Source organism: Chanodichthys erythropterus, chromosome 6 (genome assembly GCF_024489055.1).
Source record: "Chanodichthys erythropterus isolate Z2021 chromosome 6, ASM2448905v1, whole genome shotgun sequence".
NCBI lineage: Eukaryota > Metazoa > Chordata > Actinopteri > Cypriniformes > Xenocyprididae > Chanodichthys > Chanodichthys erythropterus.
The window spans coordinates 5744184-5760412 of NC_090226.1; the positions used below are offsets into that span (position 1 = coordinate 5744184).

The window sequence follows — 16229 nt, forward strand, 5'->3', positions numbered from 1 at the left end:
GATATATCGAGTAAAGTAATGCATTACAAGTAACATGCATTATGTAATCAGACTACTTTTTGATGTAAGGAGTAAAGTAACACATTACATGTAACACTTTATGGAATTAATTACTTTTTCGATGTTACGAGTAAAGTAATGCATTACAAGTAATGTGCAGATTACTTTTTATGTATCGAGTAAAGTAATGCATTACACGTAACATGCATTACGTAATTAGATACTTTTTTGATGTAACAAGTAAAGCACTACAAGTAACACATTACTTGTAATGTACAATACGTATGTAATCACAATACTTTTTTATGTAATATATCTAGTGTGCATGATTACTCAGAATTTCCTCCCAATCTAAAAACAGTACTTGGAAAATTTAACTGTGATATGACTCATTAGATATAGCTTGATGCTACTTTTTTTTTTTTTTTTTTACCTGCAAGAGTCTCCTAGGATAGAAGGAATGGATGGATATTCCTTTCTGACTAAGTTGTATAGGTGTTGCTGAATTCAGCAACTTTTCATAACTGCAAACTTCCAATTACAGACATAGACAGCACCCTAAATCAACTAACTTTGCTTGCACAAAATCTGTTAAGTTATCAGAGTGAACTTGTGATGTCTTTGAATTTTAATATGAATAGCCTACTTTACTTACACCTTGTAGCTAATAACAACAACAGCAATTATATAGCTAATATCATTAATTGTATTAATAATAATGAGAATTAAAATTATTTTTATTTATTAAACTGAATTTTTGAGCAACCAATACATATGAATTATGAGTGTTTTTTAACCACCACTAGATGGCAGCACAAAGACAGATATCCGGTTACATGGACATTCAAAGTCTGTTCTCTTCCCTCTCCTTTGCGTATCTTTTGGCACCGAATCAACGATCTGAAGGTCAGTTTTTGGGCTCACACAGTCATGTCAACACATCTCCAAATGGAATAGGCTATTAGGCCTCCACGTTGTGGCAAAACTTTGGGAGTGATCATACAGACCTATTGCAGGCCTGCTATCACTAATAATTTCTACACTGATAGGAGCACGAACCTTGGTATTAGATTGTCGGCAATCGGCGGCTAACTTTGTTGACAAAGTATCGAGCCTGATGTGAAGTGATTTGAAGTCCAACTCATTTCCGAGAGTCGGTTCTTTCGAACAATTCATTTAAAAGAACCGTATGAAAGACTGGTCCCTATATCCAAAAATGGCATTTTATGTACTCTAAACATTTCTGAAATAGCACATATTACTGCTTATTACGTTGTTGTTGTTTTTTCAATTAATAATTGTGGGGTTTTTTTTGTTTTTGTTTTTTTGCAGCCATGATCCTGCTTGTAAACAACCAACATTTAAAAACAAGCAAATGTAATTAGCATTTACATTAAACGCTTCTAAAATGTATATCTTCCAGCTGAAAACGTTTTTGTTCGTTTAGTAAAATGCTTATGAATCGGTTCAGCTGAATGATTGAAAAGATCCGACTCAACAGAATGAATCAGACTGCATTGATTGGCAGTCGTTTGTCCAGCCCCCTTTTCCTTTCATCGTCCATGAGATCATAATGCACCACAAACACGCTGAAACCCAGCTATTCACGGACTGTTAGATATAATCAAAGGAAGGATTATGGCTTCAGAAGAGATAGAATTGAATGGAGGTGCCAGCAGAGGTGATTCGGGAGAGGTGAGTGATTATGAACAGATCAATATAATTCAGAACGATCAAAAACGCACCCGCCAATGGGATGTTAGTGTGAAAGTTTAACCTATTGGTGTCTATGAAATCCAGTTAGACAAGAATACGGTGACAAAGAGTTGTGCTTGAGGAGGCTGGAAGCGTTTCTGTGTTTTTTGAAGATCACTATAGGAGTGAGGCTGCTCATATACGTTACATACTGCAATGCAATGAAAGCACTTGCATGGATGAGTCTAAATGAAGGGATGTTATGGTGTGTCCCGCTGGGTAAATCTTACATAATTACAAATCTTCGAAGTTGCTTTCGACTGTCCGGGATGTTTGTTCCCAGTAACGGAAGGTTTTAAGTGGCAACGAGTGTTCGCTGGTCAACATGAAAGCTTAGGCGGCTCAAAAGCGGTTTAAAGTTTAGGAACAAACCTCTTATTCATTGCTCTAGTGTTCGGCTCCACCGCGTCCAGACTGATGATGAGATCACCGAGCCGTGTAACCCTCAACAATAGACTCTGAAAGACACTAATAAACTCTGTCAGTTGAGGCGATACATAAATAACTCACCTTTAAAAATATAAAATGCAATGTACAGCCTTGTGTACACAAACACACCATTACTGTTGCACATGACATGAAAATAATTATATAGTCTAAATATTAACAAAATAACACAAAATGCAACATAAGTCACTTCAATGTTACAAGTGATAATTACACACTAACAATGCTGGATTAAAAACAACCCAAGTTGGGTTAAATATGGACAAATCCAGCGATTGGGTTGTTTTGACCCATCAGTTGGGTTAAATATTTCTCCAACCTGCTGGGTAGTGTTATTTAACTCAACTACTGATTATAAAAAATAAAAAAACACTACATATGGCTGTCTTAAAATGAATCCAAAATAGGTTGGAAATTAAAAATCATACATATAATTACTAGAGGCAACAATAATAATCAAAAGGTGAACATTTATTAATAAGCAATGTAATAAATGTTCATTTATTAAACATTAATAAATATTCATTTCCAACCTATTTGGGGTTCATTTTAGTATTTTTTAAACAGTAGTTGAGTTAAATAAAACTACCCAGCAGGTTGGGTCAAACATTTAACCCAACAACTGGGTCAAAACACCCCAATCCCTGGAGTGTCCATATTTAACCCAACTTGGGTTATTTTTAACTTAGTATTTTTTAGAGTGTAACTTTAATGAGATGGTTTGCGAACAAAATTCCGAGTGTGAACATTTCCCCCAATATTTATATATACTCTCTAAAAAAAATGTTGGGTTAAAAACAGCCCAAGTTGGGTTGAAAATGGACAAACCCAGCGAATGGGTTGTTTTAACCCAGCAGTTGGGTTAAATGTTTGCCCAACCTGCTGGGTAGTTTATTTAACTTAACTATTGTTTAAAAATTACTGTATTGCTGGCTTAAAATGGAAATTAACATTTATTTATATATTTAATAAATAAACATTTATTCATAATAAGTTTAATGAATAATAATTAAACATTTATTAAATTTCTTATTAATAATTCACATTCATTTTAAGCCAGCCATATAGTAATTTTTAAACAATAGTTGGGTTAAATAAAACTGCTCAGCAGGTTGTGCAAATATTTAACCCATCCGCTGGGTTTGTCTATTTTCAACCCAACTTGGGTTGTGTATGTGTGTGTGTATATATATATATATATATAGATATCTATATATATATATATATATATATATATATATATATTAGGGATGTGTCACGATTTTCGAATATTCGATTAATTAATTGTAAAATTAGAGACTTCAAATGAGAAATGGTGATCATGTGACAGATCACCATTTCTCATTCGAAGTCTCTAATGTTACAATTAATTAATGCTTTTCACGAATTTAAACATTTTAAAGAATTCTAATATGTTGTTCTTACACTTCCATTAATGTTTGCATTGAAAAGTGGTGGAGGTTGAGTGGTTAGAACGACTAGAGCAACATCTTACTAGCAGTGGTTTTTTCGTCCAATAAACATCCCGAGACACACAAAATCAAACATATCATCATTCCTGTGGGCAACACCAATGTTTAAGTTATTGTGTGTTTAGACAGACTGAAAGGGCAGTGATTTCTGTGTGGCTAATTTCAATGCCAAGTGGAAAAGACGCCTCCACCTTTGGTATGATGTAATATTTGAGTAATATTATGGTCAACTGCACCCCCGATTCTAAATCTAGTGCCACAGGTCCTTCCTGCAAAGAAGAAAAAAGGAAATTACATTCAACACATGAAGGAATGAGCACAGTTAAAGGTCAAAAATATAATTCTGAAGTGTGGATGTACTGTAGTTCTAAGATTTTTGATCGCATTACAGTTACATATCACTTTCCCACATTGTTTCTTAACTAGTAATGACAGCTGAGCTGTTCATGTGACATAGTGAAGTGGTTCTAAACACAGTCTGAAAAAACAAGATAAACACATACAGACAAATACATGTGGAAACTGCAATAATTTACTTTGGACCGCTGACTTTATTAAAATATATGCAAACTGGTTTTTAACACCTCAGCTGTGCATTAATTTTCAATAATAGTTACAGAATGAATATATTACATATATAGCATATTAATATTAGAAACTATGAAAGGGTTTTGAAAAAGGGCTGAACTGTCTTAGGCAGCCCATGTAAGTCGTTATAATCTGCCAGGGTTGCAATGTCTTTATGTTTATGATAGCTTTATTTATGTGTATGCAAGCATTTGTTTAATTTAAGCGTAGCCAGAAGAACTTTTCTGGGATGTCCGGTTTAGCATCTTACATAATCTTTTGGTTTTTTAACAGAGCTGCATATCCATAGCAGGACAGAGAAAGAGGAAGAGACCCCAGGCTGTTACTTTTAGATTATTGGTTCAGTTTTCTACAGGAAGGGTGTTTTATAAGTGTCAGCATCTCAGTGTTAAGGGTGTCATGAAAAGAGGGTGTTTTTCTACTTTCTTTGCGCTCTCAGCGTAGGCACAAGAGTCTTTCTGTTGAGCAGCTGGACTGAACCATACCCAAAGTCAACACCTGACCAGCCCTCCATTGAAGAGCCTGGAGAATGTTTGGGTATATGCAGTCAGTCTTATCCAACGATGAGACATTTTCTGCCATTTCATAAACTTAGTCATTTTGTTCTTACATTTTTGGTTAACACTAAAGACTTACATTTTAACACAAACAAAGTTTTCTGACAGGCTGGTGAGAGTTAAGTTACACAAAGCAGATGTAATAATGTGACACAAAATGACATCAGACCATGCTCACACTTGCAGCCTGATCTCTCCTTCCCCATAATAGAGAAGAATAATGCTTTTGTGTTCACAGAGCCATATTAGCGAGAGGCATACAGAGCTCGTCCTCTTAGTATTCTCAGAACGGTAAATCTCACGGATCACATTACCAAGCTGTATATTATCAGAAAGTTAGCTTTTTCATGTGCAGCGAAAGTACAATGTGAGTTCGACTCATGGACTATAAAAACTCAAATTACTCAGAAGTGTATTACTTTGAACTCAATAAGAATTCAATAGAATTCAACTCTGAAACTCTACTGAAATTTAAATATAGAAGCCGTAAGGCCAGATTTACTAAACAGGGCAAATTAGCATAAGAGAGCAATTCCAAAAAAGCGCAGATGGGAGTGGAAAGTTCTGCATGAGATCTGTTGAAGATGCACAAATTAATAAAGAGCACAGACACAGCCGGATCATTTCAATAATGGCCGACGCAATCTACCTAGAGCTGCGCAAATTAGCATCTCTGTTTGTGCTTTAAATAATACCAGTAAAGTGACTAGCGCAAACCTTAGTAAATCACCTTGCATGACTCATTTGAATACTCTCCTCCCATAAATTTTGCATCTGAAAGGGAAACTCCTTGCATATGCAATATGGTCAGCCGCAAAAATAACCCTGTCCGTGCCTTTTCAGCGCTAATTTTTCACTAAATCCAGACAGTAGTTTTTTAACACCAAAAGTGGGTTTGCACTGGTGCAAGCTGTTAGTGAATCTGGCCCACAGAATTCTACAACTCGTCAAATAGATTTCTGGTTCTGATAACGATTATTATAAATAAATGATAACATTGGTGTCCTTTTTTTATTATTGCTATTGCCACCATTTAATAAAAGCAATATGCTACAAACAGAAGTGCCTTTGGCTAAGTTAAGACTGCAAGCAAAAGTGGGCCATATCCTATTTGAAATCCGATGCGACTCGGATCTGTTTTTCTCTTAACAGTGTGAACAGCACAAACCACATGGAATGTGATCTTTTCAATTCTGATATGTAGTCCTAAATCAGATATGACCTCAGTCTGAACAATCAGACTGAGCAACTTTTACGTCACTCTAGATCAGGGGTGTCCAACCCTGGTCCTGGAGGGCTACCGCCCTGCTGATTTTAGCTCCAACCCAAATCAAACACACCTGAACCATCTAATCATGGTGTTCAGGGCTGCTTGATAATTACAGACAGGTGTGTTGGAGCAGGGTTGGAACTGAAGGGACGTTAGCCCTCCAGGAGCAGGGTTGGACACCCCTGCTCTAGATAAATATTCGTCACAATTCTGTGCTGATGGGAGTCATTCTCTAAACTTCTATCTGATTTAGGATAACATATGGAAGTGGCAAAATTGGAATCGAAAATATCAGATTCCATGTGGTTTGTGGTGTTCACACTGTAAAAAAACAGATCTGAGTCACATATGAGCAAAAAAAAAAATTGGGTTTGGGCCACTTTTGGGTCCAGTCTGAAAGTAACCTAATAGGCTGTTTTTTACGACTATTAAAGCAGTAAAATAGAAGTTGCAAAAGATCGTTTCTTCCATATTGTGTTGTACCGTGAAACGCATTATTAAAAAATGTAGGATGGAGACTTGGTTCTATTCAACGCTTGTTGATTGGATTTTGAGATGTGGGTGTTGAGTTGAAAAAAGAAAGTAATCGATTGTGGAGGGGCGGGATTTAAGTGGATTAAATCATTGGAGAAGTCGGGCATACGGCACCAGAGAGAAGTTGATTGTTTTCACTGGAAGATCAAATGTATTTTCTTCTCACATTACAAGGTAAAAAAAATCTATGCATGCATTTACTAAATTGGGTTTACTAAATTTTTTGTTTGAGAACAGCTTTTACCGATGGTAAAATAACTATATTGCAAAGACTCTCATGTCTTATTGCTTAATAATAGAACTTTTGCAACACTTATTATTTGTATGTTGTTAATGTGACCAGTGACTCTATTCCTTCATAGTGCAGTTGTTTTCAGAACATCACAGTGAGGAATTCTAATCTACCAAAATCAGCTTTAACTGGATGAGAATTCTTAAGCTTTCATTTAAAGATCAGTCATAAATAGCAAATTCTACTGGAATTAAAGCTTTAGAGAATTAATTTGACATTTAATAAGTTTCTGTGGTGCAGAGGTTTCTGTAGCCCTAACGGTGATTCCCAATGACCCAAACTACACTTGTGTTTAAAACAGAAGGAAGGAAATCATGTCAGGGTCAACTAACCACTTACCCCTTCCTTTCATGCATGCCACAAACATCTCATATCCTAAAGAGAAAAAAACAAGTGACTTTCAGTTCCTTCTAAAACTAAAAATATAACCGTAGATGACCCATATGTCTAATCCATCTAAAGAATAGATGGGGTAATTGCTGGGGAGAAAGAACCATTGTGCAGAAGTCAAATTCTACGCAAATCGTAAGTCTCCAAGAGCCATAATCGAATTAAACATACGGCAATCTACCCAAGTAGGGGCATGTTGCTTAATCAAAATCACGGTACTCAGTCTTAACCCTTAACCTACCCCTTAAATCAGAGAAAAATATAAGCAACATAATTTGATAATAATGTTTAATAACCCAAACCCTAAAATCTGGTTGTTGTTCCAAAAAAGGATCCTTTTCTCACTTGGGTAAATCATATTAAACTGTTTGCAAATAGGGTTAATATCATTAACTAAAAAATATTGTTAATTGAAAAGAAGAAAGAAAAAAAAGTAAATTATAAATATTGGATGAAAAACAAAAGTAAATAATAAATTAGAAATATTGCCTTGCATTGGAAGTGAACTGAAATTAAACTAAAATTATAAATAAATGGGAAAATGGAAATAAATAAAAAATAAAACTGAAATATTAATATAATAAACAACAAAAATTTAAAGCTGCAGTCCGTAATTTTGCCTCCTTGTCGCCATCTCTGCTTGAAACCGGCAATTGCAGCTGTTTGCGGAATTATTATCTTTACGCGTGTTGTGCCTCAGCGTGGAGGAATCTAATGTTTGCTGTCAATCACCACATCCGTGTGGATACTGTACTTCGAAATCACAGATTGTAGTCTTGAAGTATGACCAAAGTAAGAATTTATACCAGAAAATGTCATCTGAACAAGTAAGTAACGTCTGCCACTTTTGTTCTGACTGAGGAAAAAAAAGCATTACAGTAAATTGCGCTGCCAATGGTGATGAAATGTAATGATCTCTTAGCTCGGATCACATCAAACCGTGCAAATTATTATTATTGCGATATTTTGTTCTCAAATTGTTAATGTTAACAACATCAGCATTGAGTGCCTATGTATTTAGTGTGTATTAGCATTACCTGTAGATTTCAGTTTCTGTACAGTCTGATCATGAACATTAATTTGTCATGCCATACAATCTGCCCATCCAGATGATAAGTTTAATTATTGCAGCTGCTGTGAGAAAAGGCTATAAATGATACACCTCACATGCGATATAGCCTACTAGCTGGGACTCGTTCTTCATGTAAACAGATGTGACGCAAAGACGAACGGCAATATGCTCGAATTTCCCGCGAAAACCCACCAGCACTACCCGAATTGTAAAACATTATTACAAGCTTACTGTTGTGAATTGGGCTAAGGTAAGGAGATAGTTTTGAACACTGGCTGGTTATGTACTTGCTCAGAAATTGATTTTGGATCATTTGTAACCAAAAAAATAAAAAGTTACGGACAGCAGCTTTAATTAAAATAAATAAATAAAATATAAAAATAAAAGCCAGTAGAAAATATTGGCAAAAATATTAATAGTATATAAATAACACTGTTTGCAAACATATTGCAGAATGTAAACTGTAAACATTGCATGATCCATTACCTTATGGATGTAAAAAGTAACGTGTGTTCATTTTCGTGGTTGTGTTCAGCCTCCTCGGCCGGTCCGCTGGTCAAGAAACACCCAACTTAACATGAACCATTATGCCAATAAGAAGAGTGCAGCGGAGAGCATGCTGGATGTAGCGCTGCTGATGGCCAACGCATCCCAGCTGAAGACCGTCCTGGAGTTGGGACCAAATTTCTCCTTCTACATTCCTATTATCAGCCTCATCAGCATCTCCCTCATCTTACAGATCATCGTGGGGATCTTGCTCATCTTCATAGGTAAGAGAATCTCATCCAATCAGACAACCCATATTCACATGCTTCAAAATATAGAGACAAGAATGAATTAATACAGGATTGGATATCCACCTTATTTTTAACAAAAGAGCAGGTGCAGGCATTTGTCACTTGAATGTGTCTGCTTTCTAGTGTCATTCGCTTCCAGTTATTTTAACTGTTCAAAATCACTCTGTTATACTGCTTTATATTGCAAACTTTTGTTATCATATTGTTTTGATTTCATTATCATAATCATAAACACACTGATTTGTAACGCAAGTAGTTTAACCGTTCACTGCACTTAGTGCTTATTCTTCTAGTTATTTATAGACACTAAAGAAGTGGAAGTCTTCGAAGACATTTGAAGAAAATAGCTCGCTTCCGTGTTGCAAAATGAGGTGGACAAAAGCTTAAGGAATTTGATCAGTTCTATAATGCAAAGCATATTGCTGTTAGTACTAACATATCATTACTACTGTAGCATATCCTACTTTGTATTGCATATGAACTCTACTGCATGAAAAAAAACATCTATTTTATATTAAACTATAAAATGGGAATCAAATATAAGGACAAATAGAAATATTAAAACATCGTAAAAGTAGTAAGTACAATTTAGACACTTTGAGTCAAAGTCTTTTGAGACCATGTGTTAAGTTTGTATGAGAAAAAGATTGAAGATTGAAAATCTTGCCTTGAAAATCTTGGTTACAGTTCATTGTATTAAATCGAAATATTAATATTTGTTAATTTGAGTTCTATTTCTAAGAAAGAAAAGTTATACAGGGTTTCGAGTGAACTATTCCTTCAACATTTGGCCATTTGATCAAATAATAATGTCTAAAAGGAGATAGTGAGTCAGTTTAATTAAAAACAGCATTTCACGCATACAGAAAACATCCTTAATTACAGTATACATACAGTACTGCATAATAAAACAATATAATAAAACAGATAAAATAGTACTAGTAGTGTAGAAATAGCAGAAAGTTTGTTATACATTTAGTATTTCATGATGCCTGTATCAGGTGGTCAAAGTCAGTCCTGCAACATTTTGGTGTTTTCCACCAGGAATGCTTTTACTTTTACTTTTACTTTTGTCCATAAATGAGAGAGATGAATCACTCTAAATATCAATTTGGAGTAAGGTTTCAATCATATAAAGAGGTTCTGACATAGTTTGAGAAATGTTACTTCCTCTCTTTTCAACGTAAAAATCTCATGTTTCTAGCAATCATTAACTCTGGTATTTCCTCAAACACAACTCTGTGCTTTCCACTAGAATCATGCTGTAATTGGGGGAAAATAGGCTTCATTTTTAATACTGAAGGTTCTTTTGAACTTGAGCAGTGAGTAAAGTGTGTGATTTTGGACATTTTGACACCATACAATTATTTTCTAGACCTGAATTTGTCATATTTTGACCTTTCATTTAAGTCAAGAAGCTGTTAATCAGTTTAATAGCCTTTTCTTTTATGCAAATGTTCTGAATTACATAATGAGCTGCTGTTATTGCTTTTTTTCTACAGTGAAGTGGAATCTGAATGACTCAAGTAAACACTTCATACTGAACCTTCTGGAAAACATCGTCACAGCTCTTGTGTTTGTCATCGTAGTTGTGAATGTTTTCATCACAGCATTTGGCGTCCAAAGACCAGAAGAGAAGAAATCATAACCGGCAATGCTGCTCAGGGTTTCTTAAAGGTATATATAGTTGGACATTTATTATCAAAAACGAAATATTATCAAATGTGCCTCTATGTAAATATGCCTTATGTTTTACATGGAGAAACTTTGTTTTTAGTCCCAAAAAAGAGGCGACAACAGGTTAGATAATATAACTTGTGAATCATGAATTCTGATTAACACAATTTTTTTTTTTTTAAATGTCAATTACATATAATTGTTATATGGGTAATTGTTTAATTATATAATGCACAATAATGGTGAAATTGGAACATTCAGCTAGAACCATTACTTTCTGACTTAATCTAAGTCCCAAAGAAAAGACAAACAATGGTCCATGTGATACCTTCAAGGCTGAAATGAACAATAACACCTCAAATCATGTGACCTTCATACTGCCTACCTGATAGTCTCCCATCACTGTATTAGCGGCCTATAGAGAGGAAATGTATGGATTCATTTATATGTGGTTCCAGTCTATGGGTTCAACACATTGTAACTCACTTGCACAGCACGTTTGTGTTTGTTTTTAGTCAAAGGTCATATCTAGAGGTCTTGTTGCATGAATAAGACAAATGAAGGATAAACTGCTTACGAGGTCTGAAAACAAGGTACTTGCAGTTAAAGCTGATTGAACTTCAAGTATGTAATTTGTCAAGAAATTATATTTTCTCACAAAACTCAGTAACTTCAGTACACATGAATATAAATTATATAAAATATAGTACATTTTCTTTTACTATCCGACCAAAAAAATCATAAATTGAGCTGCTTTTTTTTTTGGTTGTTGTAATAATATAAGAGCGCCCTCTACTGGCTAGGAGATACATAATGTATTTTTCTTTCAAATGTTTTTGACTTTTTAAATGTTGTTTAAGGTTTTTATATGTGATTATTTACGATCCAATGTTTATATATTTCTTGAACTTTTTTAATTTTTTTATGAATATCACTTGTATAAATAACCAAAGATGTTTTTCATTTTTAGATAACAGCATTGTGTCATAAAAGAAAACAAATCATTAAAAATAAATGCATTTAGTCATTATTTCAGTGCAGAGATAAATTGTTCATATGTTCATAATGCACACTGGTCTTCTTAAATAATGTTGCTGCTGTATTTAAGGGCAAAACATTCATTCTGACATCAATAAAAAGATCATTTTTTTGGAACTTGTCCACATGTGTTTATTTAGGTATATCAAGACATGAAAATCAAATTAATCTCTAAATACATTAGTAATACTTCCAAAGCATAATTTTATTTAGTCTAATAAAAGTTTTATTAAACCCTGACAAAAAAATACAGTTTCTCAGATAACTTTTGTGAATGTTTCTAGGCTGATGTACAAAATAGTTGTCTAACAATCACACTGCAGAAACAAGGCCACGAGAGTTCAAATTGACAATATCAATTATTAGTACACAAACCAGTGCAAACATGCTGCCAGTATAAAAGTAAGCTATATAAACATGCTTAAATAAAATATATTTGTTTAAACCTTAGCCAAAAAAAAGTATTACAAAGTAACAAACTCCCAATACTCTGAGGATCAGATTTAGACTTTAGTGTCTATATAATTTGTCATGTTTATCCAGTTTTGTAGTGAATTTGGAATTGTAGAACCGTTTGTGTCCACATTTTACTAATATAATTTTAGAAAGTCTGCGAAAATTAAAAGGTATGACTAAACATAATATATAGATGAGTTTGAGGTGTGTTTTTACGACAAATGCACAAACAAAAGAAGTGTTGCAACATTAACAGCAGCTTTGCATGTTAACTTCAACTGAATACTTTAGTGTGAGAGAGTTTGTTTAATAGTAATGAGTTCCTGCTCTTGTAATTGCATGTAAATGGTTGTTATTTCAAATGCATAACTGTATGTTACACAGTTATATAAATCACTATATTGTTTTAAAATTGTAACAAGAGATTCCAGAGTTAGGCATGAAACCTTCAAATTAAATCTTTGGAATCTTGCCTCATGTATATACATATACGAAGTATGTACATATTTTTTAAAACCTGAATTAAAATATTTTTGGATATGTTTGACATGGATATTTGAGTATTTCTAAATCGTTTGCAGTGTTCTTTTTTTTTTTTTAAGGCAGCAAAACATTATTTTCCATCTTCTGTGTACCAGATGAGAACGTCTCGCACTTTTCTACCAAGACCCATCGCAGCCAGACCCAGAGCGCTGCTGGAGCCTGACACCTGCTTGGACTCTGCAGATAAAAATATTTTGACACTTTCAGTCTCAGGAATGCATTTTTGATGTAGGTATGAAGATATTGACAAGTTTGTGCACTTACCACCATAGTAATACAGCAGAGCTGCTCCTACAGCCACACTGAAACAACTGAGGAAGAAAAACGGACCTGTGCAATGACAAAAAAAAAAAAAAAAGACAAAACTTAATTTATGTAAATTGTTTGCATTTACTAATGTGTGGTCACAGAAAAGGCTCACTTACTATGGTCATTCAATACGTGTCTCTCTGTGGGAATCGGGATTGGGCTGATTGGATCACCAGACTCTACAAAAAGGAAAAAAAGCTGGTGGTCAAACCAAAAATGCTTCCATGTCAAGTTTAAATCTCTAGAGGAAAATTTTGTGTTTGTATTTTTTTTACTTCATCGAAATGGTATGGTACTTGTTGACTTTTGTGGAATTTGCTATGTGAAAACACACACACAAAAAAGTTGTGGACATGATTCAAAAAGATTAAATGGTCCTAAAAAAATGGTCCTTTTATTCCTTGTGTTCAAAAAATGACCGCCAAGGGAACTAATGGGAAATTTAAATATATATATATGAAAATACAAAGATTTTTTTTTTGATGCTGGAAAAAAGGCACACAGCAATGAATTTTTTCATTGAAAAATACATACACTTCCATTCAAAAGTTTGGGGTCAGTAAGATTTTTTTAATGTTTTAGAAAGAAGTATCTTCTGCATTTATTTGATTAAAAATACAAACAGAAATATTGTGAAATATTATTCCAAATGAAAACAGCTGTTTTATATGTCAATATACAGTAAAGTGTCATTTATTCCTCTGATCAAAGCTGAATTTTCAGCATCATTACTCCAGTCTTCAGTGTCACATGATCCTTCAGAAACCAATCTGATTTGATGCTCAATAAACATTCATTATTATTATCATTGTTGAAATCAGTTGTGTATAATTTTTTTTCAAAATTCTTCGATGAATAGAAAGTTCAAAATAACAGCATTTATTTAAAATAGAATATTTTCTAACATTATAATTGTCTTTACTGTAACTTTTGATCAGTTTAACTCATCCTTGATGAATAAAAGTATTGAGTAATTTTATTTCTATCCCCCAAAAATAAAATTAAAATTCTTACTGACCCCAAACTTTTGAACGGTAGTGTTTAATGTCACAAAAGATTTAGATTTCAGACAAATGCTGTTCTTTTGAACTTTCTATTCATCATAGCATCATGAAATAAAAATGTAAATAACTGTTTTCAACATTGATAATAATCATAAATGTTTCTTGAGCATCAAATCATCATATTAGATCATGTGACACTGAAGACTGGAGTAATGATGCTGAAAATTCAGCTTTGATCACAGGAATTAGTGACACTTTACTGTATATTGACATAGAAAACTGCTGTTTTAAATTGGAATAATATTTCACAATATTACTGTTTTTATTTGTATTTTTAATCAAATAAATGCAGGCTTGGTGAGCAGAAGATACTTCTTTTAAAACATTAAAAAATCTTACTGACCCCAAACTTTTGAACGGTAGTGTATATATATATATATAATTTTTTTTAAAAGTCATACAGATTAATTTTATTGTATTGTAAAAAATTGTAGAAACAAATGTATCATAATTATTGTATAAATATTACTCAGTACCATTAAAACCCTCAAAATATGAAATAAAAAATATTGTTGAATAAAGACATAACTGATTTTACTGTTTGGCCACTTTTGACCGAGAGGAGTGTGAGTGTAGCCCCTAAATGAGGCTTAATAACAGGCTTAAATACTTTTCTACAACCACTGCGAATAAGAAATTATATGTATAGCAAAACTAAATGAATATCCTCAAAAGAATGATGTGGTTATGAGCGGAAAATGATGATTCTGCCAACCTCTGAGTTTGAGGCGTGTGGGTAAGCTGAAGTAAACGTCTTCCACGTGGAGGTGAAGAGCACGATAAAACTCTCGACATGCCTCCTCTCCCTTCTCCTGTAGATGAGACAGCAGCTCCGCCAGCCTGATACAGGTGGGAACATCCAAATCCCTGAACTAATATTTGGGAAAATCATTATCATTATTTTACAGATCTTGCCTAAAAGACAACTGGACAGTCTGTATTACTGAAGGTGGAGCTCCTACTTTGGAGGCCTCCTTGTCAGTCAGGATCTGTGGGTAGATTCTGTTCAGCTGCAGGATGAGTTTATCCACCAATTCTGTATCCAGACGTCGGTCCGATTTCAGGAACCGGCTGTCTATTCGCAGCTGTTCATGGAAGCTCTCTGTCATTTACAAAGAATAAAGTCAGACAGGTTTAGAACAACATGAGCAAAAATTACTTTTTTTGTATTAACCAATCCTTTAAATAATCCATTCTATTAAAATGAATGCAGTACACATTTCGGCCAGAAGGTGTCGCCACCTCATGAATAATATTATATTGAGCAAAGACACGGGGAATGCAAGAGCAACACTGTCAAACGTACTTTTGAGGTAAACTGAGGGGTTTTTTTTATGCCTTTTAGCCAACAAGGCGCCTTATAAGCTCAGTAGGACAATATTAACAGGTTATAGTGCTTCTGAAATGCAACATATTAAGCAAAGTAGACTTTAAGACACGTAATCGAGCAACGACAACTGTCGAAGCAAAACCAGTCGAACAAGCTCGTTTGTGCGCTGTGTGTATAAGGATCATACAAAGCACACTTTATAAAGTAAAATGACTATTTAGAGTTCATATTTATAGCTCACATAAAACAAAACAGCAGTAACAAAGTTTGACTGACCTCCCATTCTGAAGTGCCCTCTGTTGTCTTTTGTTTGGAAACGCCCATGGCATTGGCGGGGCGGAGAACATGGTGAAAATTACCGGAAGTTCCGATCAAAATGGGAAAAATGTTAATGTTACACACGCAACATCATAGATTCGAGTCTCTTAGTATCATAGATGAAACAAAACTGAATATTAGTAGTTGACCGAAAAGTATAATAAACACAAACGTACGTAATTTATAAATGAATAGAATTTATAACCTATAAATAAATTATATACATACATATACATGTATAAGCATACACACTATATCTATACAGACATTAAGTTGCACACAAATGCAATATTTTACATTAGTTTTTTATTTTTTTGCTC

At 34.0% G+C, this 16229-nt stretch overlaps 2 protein-coding genes across 4 annotated transcripts; one reads left to right on the forward strand and one right to left on the reverse strand.

The window, feature by feature from the left end:
- Positions 1-1539: 1539 nt before the first annotated feature.
- ninj1 (ninjurin 1) lies at positions 1540-12000 on the forward strand. 2 transcript variants are annotated; one of them, XM_067387852.1, is made up of 3 exons: positions 1540-1695; positions 8913-9147; positions 10677-12000. In XM_067387852.1, the coding sequence occupies exons 1-3, from the start codon at positions 1639-1641 to the stop codon at positions 10820-10822; spliced, it is 438 nt and encodes a 145-aa protein (XP_067243953.1). In that variant the 5' UTR covers positions 1540-1638; the 3' UTR covers positions 10823-12000. The 2 variants fall into 2 exon arrangements, with proteins under 2 accessions (XP_067243953.1, XP_067243954.1); XM_067387853.1 differs by lacking the exon at positions 1540-1695 and adding an exon at positions 6510-6797 and having other exon boundaries at positions 10677-11999.
- A 199-nt stretch (positions 12001-12199) lies between these two features.
- Positions 12200-16015, reverse strand: card19 (caspase recruitment domain family, member 19). 2 transcript variants are annotated; one of them, XM_067387849.1, is made up of 6 exons: positions 15868-16015; positions 15224-15363; positions 14977-15133; positions 13314-13376; positions 13153-13218; positions 12200-13065 (listed from the first exon to the last, which is right to left on the reverse strand). In XM_067387849.1, the coding sequence occupies exons 1-6, from the start codon at positions 15872-15874 to the stop codon at positions 12959-12961; spliced, it is 540 nt and encodes a 179-aa protein (XP_067243950.1). In that variant the 5' UTR covers positions 15875-16015; the 3' UTR covers positions 12200-12958. The 2 variants fall into 2 exon arrangements, with proteins under 2 accessions (XP_067243950.1, XP_067243952.1); XM_067387851.1 differs by lacking the exon at positions 15868-16015 and having other exon boundaries at positions 15224-15370.
- Positions 16016-16229: the final 214 nt, after the last annotated feature.